Source organism: Malus domestica, chromosome 15 (genome assembly GCF_042453785.1).
Source record: "Malus domestica chromosome 15, GDT2T_hap1".
In the NCBI taxonomy this organism is placed as follows: Eukaryota; Viridiplantae; Streptophyta; class Magnoliopsida; order Rosales; family Rosaceae; genus Malus; species Malus domestica.
The window spans coordinates 11,023,072-11,034,535 of NC_091675.1; the positions used below are offsets into that span (position 1 = coordinate 11,023,072).

Here is an 11,464-nt window from a genome sequence, read left to right on the forward strand (position 1 = left end):
ATGAAGAAATTTAAGATTACTAAGAAATTTTAAAATGATGGAAGTTGAAATGATGAGATTTTATTTTCTAGAATTTGTGAATTTTCTTGTTTGGGTAACCTAAAAAATAATGGGATTGAATATGGAATTTGTTATTTTTAAACTTTTAATCATAGAAATTGGGAAATCACATCTATTTACATGAAATTTAAACTTGGGAATTGGAGGTCCAAAATTCCAAGTTTTTTGTCCATGCGGAAATTCTAAATTTCTATATTTATGAATCCAAACAAGAGAATTAGTGCATGTTAATTTATAAATTTGGACTTTAATCCAAATTCTAAGTTTATTTCCTTCGTCCAAACATAGTGTAAAGGAATGGATATAACGAGCCAGTCTAAACCCTAAAATAAAACGATTTACGAAAGAGGAAATATGGCATGAGCTGATGAACATGTTAGAGAGAGAACATATGAATTTATTAATTAATACGAGCTGAAAAATACAAATACCATGTATTCAGACTCGAGAGGGATATCATATGAAGTTATGAACACGACTAAAACATGAATTTAAATTATTAATATATATATATATATTCCAAAAATATTAAACCTTTCAAGTTTGCTCACATATCAACTAATTATTGAACTGATAAACTAAATACTACTACCCACATGGGAGCACATAAATGACTAGACTTGGCAAACGGGTCAGGACAATTAATTTAGTCTAATTAGGAATTTTCTTCTTTTTCAGTTCTTTTGAATCTTTAAAAAAGAGGTGCTGGAATTGTACTACTAGCTGGGACAAAAAAATAAAATGGAATGGCATTGGCATATGCATCATGGGTTTGATGATTCTCCGTGATCTTATACTTTGTTATTATAATTCCATCACATGAGCACCCATCATTTGGTCATCTTGTGCTTTAATTCATGAATAAAATCTGGGTAAATCTGCAATACGAAATGGCATTATACCCATCAGTCGATGGATTATTGTAACATCCCACATCGTCCAGGAGAATGATCCTTAAATGTATATTCCCATCTTTACCTAGCACGAGGCCTTTTGGGAGCTCACTGGCTTTGGGTTCCATCGGAACTCTGAAGTTAAGCGAGATCGCAACGAGAGCACTCCCATGATGGGTGACCCACTGGGAAGTTGCTCGTGAGTTCCCAAAAACAAAACCGTGAGGGAATGGTAAGCCCAAAGTGGACAATATCATGCTACGGTGGTGGAGCAGGCCCGGGATGTGAAAATGATATCAGAGCCAATCCTTGGCCGCGAGTGTGCCGACGAGGACGTCGGGTCCCTAAGAGGGGTGGATTGTAACATCCCACATCGCCCAGGGGAATGATCCTTAAATGTATATTCCCATCTCTACCTTGCACGAGGCTTTTTGGGAGCTCACTGGCTTTGGGTTCCATCGGAACTCCGAAGTTAAGCGAGATCGCAACTAGAGCACTCCCATTATGGGTGACCCACTGGGAAGTTGCTCGTGAGTTCCCAAAAACAAAACCGTGAGGGAATGGTAAGCCCAAAACGGACAATATCGTGCTACGGTGGTGGAGCGGGCCCGGGAAGTGTTCCGCCCCGGGCCGGGATGTGACACATCGCCCAGGGGAATGATCCTTAAATGTATATTCCCATCTCTACCTAGCACGAGGCTTTTTGGGAGCTCACTGGCTTTGGGTTCCATCGAAACTCCGAAGTTAAGCGAGATTGCAACGAGAGCACTTCCATGATAGGTGACACACTGGGAAGTTGCTCGTGAGTTCCCAAAAACAAAACCGTGAGGGAATGCTAAGCCCAAAGCGGACAATATCGTGCTACGGTGGTGGAGCGGGCCGGGAAGTGTTCCGCCCTGAGCCGGGATGTGACCATTATTATATATATTTCATTTGGGTAAATATAATTTTTTTTACAAATAATATTTTGCAATTAAATCATTGAAATTGCGGAGAAAGGAATCAAATTTAGGTGTAGAAGGCAAGTACACTCCTCAAGTCAACTTAACTTAGCCAAATTTGCAAAATCTCGCACAAATTAATATCAGTTATTGAGAACTCGTTATGTGTAACATATAATAAATCAACCAAATGATCACTAAACTGAAAAATAATTAAATCTCATAAAAAAAGGATAATTAATTTAATTGCTTCTGGATTCATGACAATAACAAGACTGCATTCTCTGCAGCTGCATGTTAAGAAATTATTGTCTTGTATGTATCCTCTAAACATTGTTCCTGACCAATTGTTCCCATTTGGATTTGAAAAAATAAGAAAAATATTAATTAAAGTCAGAAAAACCAAAGCAAAATGAACCGAGACAGACAACAAGGGGAGAAACTGGTAGGCCCTGAAAGATATGGTTTAGGGTTTTCAACTTTTTGGCGGACATGCTGTTTCATATCATATGAAGTGTCCACATCTTCACACGTCGCAAAATTTTCGAAGAAAAGGCAAAAGTTTGCTTCAAACTTCATAATTTTCAAGTTTCGTTTTCGGATAAATTATTGCACCTAATTGCAGATTAAATTATTAGTTTACGTCCCGAAACATGGGACGGTAATACAAGAGTGGAGGAAAGTTTTTTTTAAGTATCCCTCCATGTATGTGCAGTGACGGAGCTAGAATTTCTTGTGAGAAGGGGCCTCACACTAGTATAGAAAAACAAAAAAACAAATAGTGGTTACAAAATTACGAATGCAAAAACATCATAAAAATATCCAAATAATTAAGTAGTCAAAATTAACATATGAATACATAATTTTATCTATTTATAGTAATCATAATTATTGTCGACGAATTTCATATTTTAAAACCATTGCATGATGTCATCTATTCTATACTACTGAAAGAATTATTAAAATCAATGGAGAGAATACTAGAGTTTTACAAACCTTATTTGTTCTTTATTCAATAAGTTTGGGATTTGGAATGACTAAATATATGAAATTCAAGAAGAATATGGGGAATAGCTCTGCTAGTGCACGAGCGAAGGACAATTTTATTAGTTAAAAGTGAATGATGGGTTTTAATTTAAAAGTTTTATTGATTTGTAATAAATGACTATTTGAAATATTATTCTTAATTCTAGGATAGAATTTGGATGAAAAAATAGATAAATAATTAGATAAGTGTTGAGAAGAGTTGCAAAGCAATAGAAATAGGTGTAATACTAATCTTGTTTTTTCAAGTCAGGGTAGGCCTAGGACTACTCTAGTCCTCATGTGCCTCCGCCAGTGTGTATGTGCTTGTGTCTCGACTCTCGAGTATAGTGAAAAATCTCTTGTATTCCAGATTTGTTGATTAAATGCAGGATAATTTGGCTCCCAGTGCTTGGGAGAGAGACTTAACCTTATACCTACGCCACCTTGACATTTCGCTCCAAGAACAGATGGCACCGCGTTATTTAGTCTGGGATGGCACTGTGTACCCGGTTATAAATACTCCAGCCTTGAAATGATTCATGTGTGACCAACTTTCACTTTCCTGGGTTCTTCCGACTGTAAATGGAGCTTCGAGGTTTCGGCTAAAAGCAGCTTATGCTGCCAATGCCATATATACAAGCTAGCTGTTTAAGTGGTTAATGTTTAGCTTATAGTTAAAAACAATATCATAAGGGCAGTTAATATAATTATTATCATGTTGCTCTCATGGCCCCTGCAGGCTTGTAGTTGCCTGACAAAGAGGGAAAATATGGGTGGAAAACATGAGGAATTAGGGAAGAATTAGCAATAAAGAAAGGATTAAAAATTAAGTTTAAATATGAATTAAAAAGGAAGAGCAAGGAGAAGTTAATTGCTTTGGGATGGTTAGCCATGCAAATTTGTTATTACTTTTATGTAAGTGATACCGCAAAAGAAGAATTCAAACTCAAAACTTCAGGTGCAAAAGTAAATATTTTTAATTAGCTCATCTATAAGCTTTAATTAACATTTATTAATTATACAATTTGAACATAAAGTTTTGATGTGTAGGGAGAGGGAAAATAAAGATGAGGGTAGTTATCTTGTAATCATCATTCTTCTTTCTCTTTTTCTTTTTATCATTTCTTCGTGCATCTTTGGATACACAATAAAACTTACAACTCACACATGCACTGCTGATCATTGTCTTGCCAGCAATTTGGTCACAAAATGTAACTTTTGGTCTGTTTATATGTACTCTCTCTTTCTCTCTCTCTCTCTCTCTCTCTCTCTCTCTCTCTCTATATATATATATATATATATATTTTTTTTTTTTTTTTTCTCTTTTCCTTTTATGGTGCACTTAATCCTATTGATTTAGTCCATGGACTAAATCAAATCAATAGGATTAAGTGCACCATAAAGGGAATATATATATATATATATATATATATATATATTTGTGTAAAAATGAGGATTAATTGTTGGCCCTACTTCATATCGAACTTTAACGATTCGAATCGTTTATTTTTTAAGCTGCACATTTTAGATCATTCTTGAAAAAATATTAGTCAAATAAGAAATGTTTGAGACATCAAATTGAGTTTAGAAAAAATTGACGAACATTATATTCTAATAAATATTGAAATTTTATCATGACAATCAAATGAGTAAATAGTTTCGAATTAAATTAATTTTTTAGAAAAAAATTTCTATGAATGAAGACTTAAAAATAAACAGCTATAATTGTTGGATTTTAACGTATAATGGATCCCACAACTAGCCCTTATATTTACTAAAAAAAGGGAGATTCCTTTGGATAAAAGGGATAAAAGGCCCCATGTATGTATGTAGATACATATAGAGTAGAATAAAAAACCATTGCAAGACTTTTAAGTTTGGCTTATCTACCAGCCTGTTTTGGCTTGTCGATTCTATTTCTAAAGTGATGAAAGAGTAAAACCTTTTCTGCTCTTCTTCTTGATTTCTAGCATGATAGTGATTATATAATTTTTTTTACCATTTTGTAGGTTACAATATACCAAATATTTCATCCCAAAAACTTGATGTAAACTGACTTGGACAACAAGGAAACATACAACACCATAATTGCTTCTTAAGAGAGATAGTCCGAAAATATGTAGTAGACAATATGATAGTGATACGTATTACAAACGGCTGTGCCCATGCCAAGTCTTATTTATTGGCGAGAATTCTAGAATACATTAATTGTTAAATTTAACAGTTAAGTTTGAACTTTGAATTAAAAAATTCATGAAAATTTAGTGGGCGTGCATTTGAATTTTAGACAATGCAAGTATACTCTCGTAATTTAGGTTAAATTAAGGGAGATTATATTCACACATCCTAAATTAGTTCTCCCACATCTTTTTTTTTATAAATATTTTTTTATCAAATGTTAGTGGTGTGTAGAAAATATTAAAAAATAAAAAAGATGTGAGAGAAGTTATTTGGGGTGTGTGAATATAACCTCTCTAAATTAAAATACAGCTCGGAAAAAAATGTAAACTAGTTTGACATTGTTTCTTGGTATAAAACCATAAAAAGCAACAATGGAAAACTGGTGTTTGACATTTTACCTAGTAAATATGCAGGCAAAGGCAATAAATATGCAGGCAAAGGCAAAGCTCTGAATTTAATACATAAATTGGATCAAGTGGTCCTAATGCGCGCTTCTGTGGAACTGGGCGCAGGAGATAGGGGCCCGTATCAACGTAGGTGGCGCGAAAGCAACGGCCTCTGATGGTCCCTCCCTCCAAACTGTAACCGTTTCTGCGCAATTTATTTATTTTAAAAATTCCAAAAATCCATTTTTCAAATTAAATAAACCAGAAAATAATATTAATTATTTCCTCAAATACACATACCTTTTCCTTTCTCCATTTTCCATTTCGGTATCTCCTTCAAACTCCGCCTCCCGCCGGAAATCCTTGACTTCCCGCCGGGTGTCTTTGACTCTCCGATCACCTCCCGGAGAATACTTCGTTTCGGGCGACGCCTCCCAACCACCGCCGTGTGACCTCGCGATTCGAATTCTCAAAGAGATCAACTTAAATTTCCTTCCGATTTCGGTGAGTCTCAAATATAATGGGGGTGCGAATTTAGGGTTTTGACGATTTGAGGAATTCGTGCAATGTTTTTCAAATTCAATATTATTTGTTGGTAAATTTCGATTAACCGTAGTTTACCGACGGTTAATATTTCCTTTTCATTTTCCTAAAATTAATTGATTTATCATGGGTTTTCATTTTTGGGGGAATTCTTGAGCGCTCACTCTCTCTCTCTCTCTCTCTCAAGACTGAAACTTTGGTGTTTAGAGAGAGAGAAATTGCATGAACATTGAACAGTGAAGCAGTAAACGTGTTTTGGATTTGAGGGACACGGCCCTGTCGACTGCCGACATATGTCATAGATCCCTCGTTGAAATCCTTTTCAAATTTTCTCTTCTCAAATTTTTAAAATTCTTTCTGCGTTTTCATCGACTTGAGTTCCTACATCTATCTATGAAACAAAAACAAATGAATTACGATGGTCAAAACGAAAAACAAAACCATATTTTTATCGAATTTCCGATTAACGATGTGTTTTGTTCACTTTATTTTATGTGCGTTTGCTGCTGTCCCATAATTTGATGTTTTTACACTGAAAAAAATCATGGGGAGGGATTATGATCCTTCTTCCACGTGGACCTCCGTATCTTTTTCTCATTTCCCGATGAACAATGGCACCTGCAAGTTTCAACCTTCGTATGATTGGAGATTTTAATATTGTGGATGCAGACAAAACCCCACAGAAGCAAAGGGGATTTTTATTGTTTTTTCGCAAATTTTTGTGTGAGACAGTCGGAGTCAAAAAATAGGAGAAAAACCCCTTAAGCATTATTTTAGTAAAGTAATTAAATTTATGGCAGTTGATCCGGATTATTCTGTATTTTAGTTTTGTTTTGGAAACAGTTAGAGAGAGAGAGAGAGAGAGAGAGAGAGAGAGAGAGAGAGAGAGAAAGGGGGGGGGGGTTAGAGAGAGAAAGCTAAAAGCTCTGGATTGTTTCTGCAAGTTTTGGGATCGCTTTCATTGATTTCCCTTTCAGACAGAGAGTTGCAAGAGAAGGGAAAACTGGGCAGAGAGAGAGAGAGAGTGGGGTTTTGTTGTGTGAGTTGAGTTGACCTATTTTCCAGCCCAACCGACCATGGCACTCCCGTGAGAGGGACCAGAGCAAAAATCGAAAGGCAACACGCTTTATCCAGCACACACGGTACAACCCTTCCTTTTCTCTTATCCTGCACTCTCACCACTGTCCACTCTCTCTTCTCAGGCTCTCCAATAATCCTTTGTGTCCCTACCAATCCTACCCTTGCATTCAGTTTTGTGGGTTATCAAAACCAACCTCCAACCATAACCCTTTTTGGCACCAGATGTTGTTTACCCCCTTCCTAATTTCATTGCCATGGCCTGATCTGATTGGATTTGGGCTTGTTTCTGTGGAAACAGAATACCCTTTTGAGAGTATTTGCTCTAGTTCCCAGATTGATTCTCAATTGGATCTGAGTCTCTGTAAAGATGTATGCTTTTTTTTTTTCAATGTTCCTTTTTCTTTTTTCTGGGTTATTTATTCTTTTGCTTTCTTAGCCCCTCCCTCTGCCGCTGTCTCTTACTTTTGATTTGTGCGTTTTGTGACAGATTTATTGCTGGGAAAAGTATCTTCTTTTCAAGAAACAGGTTGTGCTATTCCATTGAGTGTTGATATATGAATGTGATGGGATTATATGAAACGCAAAGGATGTCGAGTACGTAAATTTGGTTTGATGAAATGAAAGAATCGAATTCCATCAATGCGGTTTGAATTTGATCTGGATAGTGTGGATGGATGTGCGTGAATCAGCCCTAGCAGCGCTGAGGAAGCAAACAGCCGTGGGGAACCCAAGACTGCCGTTGGTTCCCGCGGAGAGGAACAACAATGCAGTCATTACCCGCCGCCCTCGGACGAGGGAAGTTAGTTCTAGGTACAAGTCTCCCACTCCCTCCTCAACAACTCCCTCATCGCCTTCTGGTGCCCGGCGCTGCCCATCGCCAACCCTTACAAGAACATCACGTCCATCCTCACCGTCGGTGTCCAAGAGATCCCAATCTGTGGATAGGAAGCGGCCTTCCACACCCACTTCCCCACCAAGTCCATCAACGCCGGTCCAGGATTCTTCTGCAGATGTGCAATTGTCGTCCAGAAGAACAGCCAATGGTCGAATGCCAGAGGGTTTGTGGCCTTCCACTATGAGAAGTTTGAGTGTTTCCTTCCAATCTGATAGCATTTCAATTCCTGTTTGTAAGAAGGAAAAACCAGTGACTAGTGCTCTGTCTGACCGCACTTTGAGGTCATCTTCGAATGTGGCTCATAGACAGGCTGAAACGCCTGCTGCTCCTCGAAAGCTCACACCAGAGAGAAAAAGGAGCCCTGTTAAGGGGAAAAATGCGCCTGATCAATCAGAGAATTCTAAGCCGGTTGATGCCTTGCATTCCAGATTGATAGATCAGCATCGTTGGCCAAGTAGAATAGGTGGAAAAGTATCTTCCAATTCATTAAATAGAAGTGTAGATCTTGGTGCTAAGATTGTCAGGCTTGCTGCACCAGCTCCTGTAGTTGGGTTGTCTACACTGAGGAGAACACGGCCATCTGATTCTTCGGGTAAACCTTTACAAAAATCCACTAGTGATGCTGCCGCGTTATTATCACTTCATCAAAGTGGTAGAGCAGGACTTGGAGCTTCAGCTGATGGTAATTCCCTGCAGGTATCTGGACCTCACAAGCTTGCCTCGACAAGTTTATCGGACAGGTTGTCATCAACAACTCATTCACTGAAATCTCAATCTTTGCCTAGTACTCCATCACAATCACGACCATCCTCACCTAGTAGGAGCTCAATGTTTGCATCCTCTGTTACAAGAGGTTTAAGCCCGTCTCGATCAAGACCATCTACTCCTCCTTCAAGAGGAGTTAGCCCATCTAAGGCAAGGCCATCTGGTACTTCTAGTCAGTCAAGCAGTTCAACTTCTGTGCTTAGTTTCATAGCAGATTTTAAGGGGAAAAAAGGTGCAAGTTGCATTGAAGATGCTCATCAGTTGCGGTTACTTTACAATAGATGTTTGCAATGGCGATTTGCTAATGCAAGGGCAGAGGCTGTACTTTATGTTCAGAAATTAAATGCAGAGGTGGGTGTTTGTTCCCTTTGAATTAGAAAATTTTTAGGCATAATTCTTTGACCTACTAATTTCTTAACTATTTCCTAGTATTTTTTATCATGTCCCGTCTTACTAATTTCAGATTACTGAATGGTTTTATCAATGGTATTGATTTGTTGCATGGTCAGGGTTGTGCAAACTTATTGCAAATTTGCAAGTGAAGATTATTATGTCAACTTACATCGGAATTTAATTGATGTTGCAGAGAACTTTATTGAATGTGTGGAACACTACACTAAGCTTGTGGGACTCAGTAATCAAGAAACGAATTGATCTCCAGCAGTTGAAGCTTGAACTTAAGCTGAAGTCAGTATTGAATGATCAAGTAATGCCTCTTTCCCACAACAGTGATGACATGTTATCTGCGATGTTTTTATTGATTGCATTCATCCATAAGGGTTCCTGTAAGTCGATGACTAGGTTATGAAGGAAAATATATAAGAATTTAGTGTGGTCATCAGATTATTGCACCAGGCAGTTGGGATGCATTCTAAGAATTGATCCGTGTGAACCTTTGGAAAATGTTTGAAATTGCTTTTAACCGGCCTTGTTATCTGGGAATGGAACTATTTTTGAGAATCCGTCTAATAGAAGAGAGTTGACGATGAAGGCAAACTTATCATCATGTTCTGTTTGTAATCATATTCAGTTTGTAAAACCGAGCAAAATAGTGCCAAGGTTGACATTTGTTAGAAATAATAAGTCATGTTGTGCATGTCTTAGTTCAGAGGTTTCCTGTTAAATTTTGGTCTCATATTATATATCTATTTATTTCTGACTTGTACCCTTTCTAATTATTGGTCAGATGGCTTACCTTGACGACTGGGATTTACTTGAAAGCGATCATATTGCTGCATTCTCGGGGGCTATGGAAGATTTGGAGGCAAGCACTCTGCGTCTTCCAGTGACTGGAGGGGCAAGGGTATGTTAAGTTGTAAAAGATCATTAATTTGATTTATGGAAAGAGACTTTTTCTCATCACTATAAACTTACACTTTTACAGGCAGATTTGGATTCTTTGAAGGTAGCGATCTGCTCAGCTGTTGATGTGATGCAGGCAATGGCATCCTCCATATGCTCTTTGCTCTCACAGGTGAGATTCATGTTTCTATATTTTCACGTTGACCATGTTGTGATAGCTTTCAACCTTCTTCCTTTTATCACATTCTTTATGACAAACACCAAGTAGCACCTACGATCAATGATGTAGAGGTTGCATGTCTTGTGAAAAAAACAAGAAGTTGTGTTTGGAGGCCTAATAACACAGAACTTTACATTCATGTGATGTAGGTGGAGGGCGTGACCAGTTTGGTTTCTGAACTTGCTGTTGTAGCAGCACAGGAGAAAGCCATGCTTGGCGAGTGTGAAGTGCTGCTGGCTTCAGCAGCAGCTATGCAGGTAAAACAATTAGACCATTTATTTTAAAGAACAGAATGTTATTAGGAAAAGCAAATACTTTTGAATGCTTTGGGAGGTTGGGGGCTCTGTTATATATGTTATGTCGTAGTATTGAATGTTCTTCAGTTTGATGAACACTGATTTCTTGTCAACCGAGCGTGTCTTCAGTTTGACAAATCATGTTGCAACATTAATTGCTGATAAAAACCGTACTTGATTAACTTTTGATTACTGGCTGCTCAAAACAGGTAGAGGAATACAGCCTGAGGACCCATCTCATGCAAACGAAACAAGACTTGGCAAGGGCGAGCGGCCAATTTTGGCAACCAAGACATCTTCTTGATCCTGACTAGCTCCAAAGCCAATATGATAAGCTCGCGTTGTCAATTCCGAAGGGATAAATACATACCCGGGCAGAGATAAATGTCTCCGTCAGTTCACCGTGATTGTAAATTAATTTTTCGTTTTTAGCCAATGTCATCTTGTTCTATTCCAATTTTTTTCCCTTCTTTTCGGAGCAAAGGGCCGATGGCTCCGTGTTTTCCGGTGTAATTTTTGTGTTACGCAGATGAAAAGGAAATGCAGAGGAAGCAAAGGATTGAATTCAGTGTAGAAACAAAGGTTCCAAAGGAAATGAATAGGAAACATCGTAATTACCATATGCCTTTTTCACCATCGTTCATCGTCTTTACCTTTGAACAGGTGTGTCCGTTATGCCTAAAATCTGAGAAATTCTACCTCACGCCGGTCTGTACATCCCTACCCGTTAATCTGACCCAACCTACCCGTTGATCTGTCCGGCCATACGTTAGACTTTCACCTCAACTTCGAAGGATTCTTATTACATAGTTGTCTTCTGCCTAGCACAAGTATGGGAGTCGAGGGACTACATAAACGAGTTGAAGGATCAAAATG

The 11,464-nt window shown here is 37.9% G+C and overlaps 1 protein-coding gene across 3 annotated transcripts; it reads left to right on the forward strand.

The window, feature by feature from the left end:
• The first annotated feature begins 5,767 nt into the window (after window positions 1-5,767).
• Window positions 5,768-11,210, forward strand: LOC103456363 (AUGMIN subunit 8). 3 transcript variants are annotated; one of them, XM_008396076.4, is made up of 7 exons: window positions 5,768-5,991; window positions 7,598-9,121; window positions 9,357-9,476; window positions 9,957-10,073; window positions 10,155-10,244; window positions 10,442-10,549; window positions 10,798-11,210. In XM_008396076.4, exons 2-7 carry the CDS (start codon window positions 7,781-7,783, stop codon window positions 10,900-10,902), a joined length of 1,881 nt encoding a protein of 626 aa, XP_008394298.3. In that variant the 5' UTR covers window positions 5,768-5,991; window positions 7,598-7,780; the 3' UTR covers window positions 10,903-11,210. The 3 variants fall into 3 exon arrangements, with proteins under 3 accessions (XP_008394298.3, XP_008394299.3, XP_008394297.3); XM_008396077.4 differs by having other exon boundaries at window positions 5,809-7,172; XM_008396075.4 differs by lacking the exon at window positions 5,768-5,991 and adding an exon at window positions 6,446-7,479.
• Window positions 11,211-11,464: the final 254 nt, after the last annotated feature.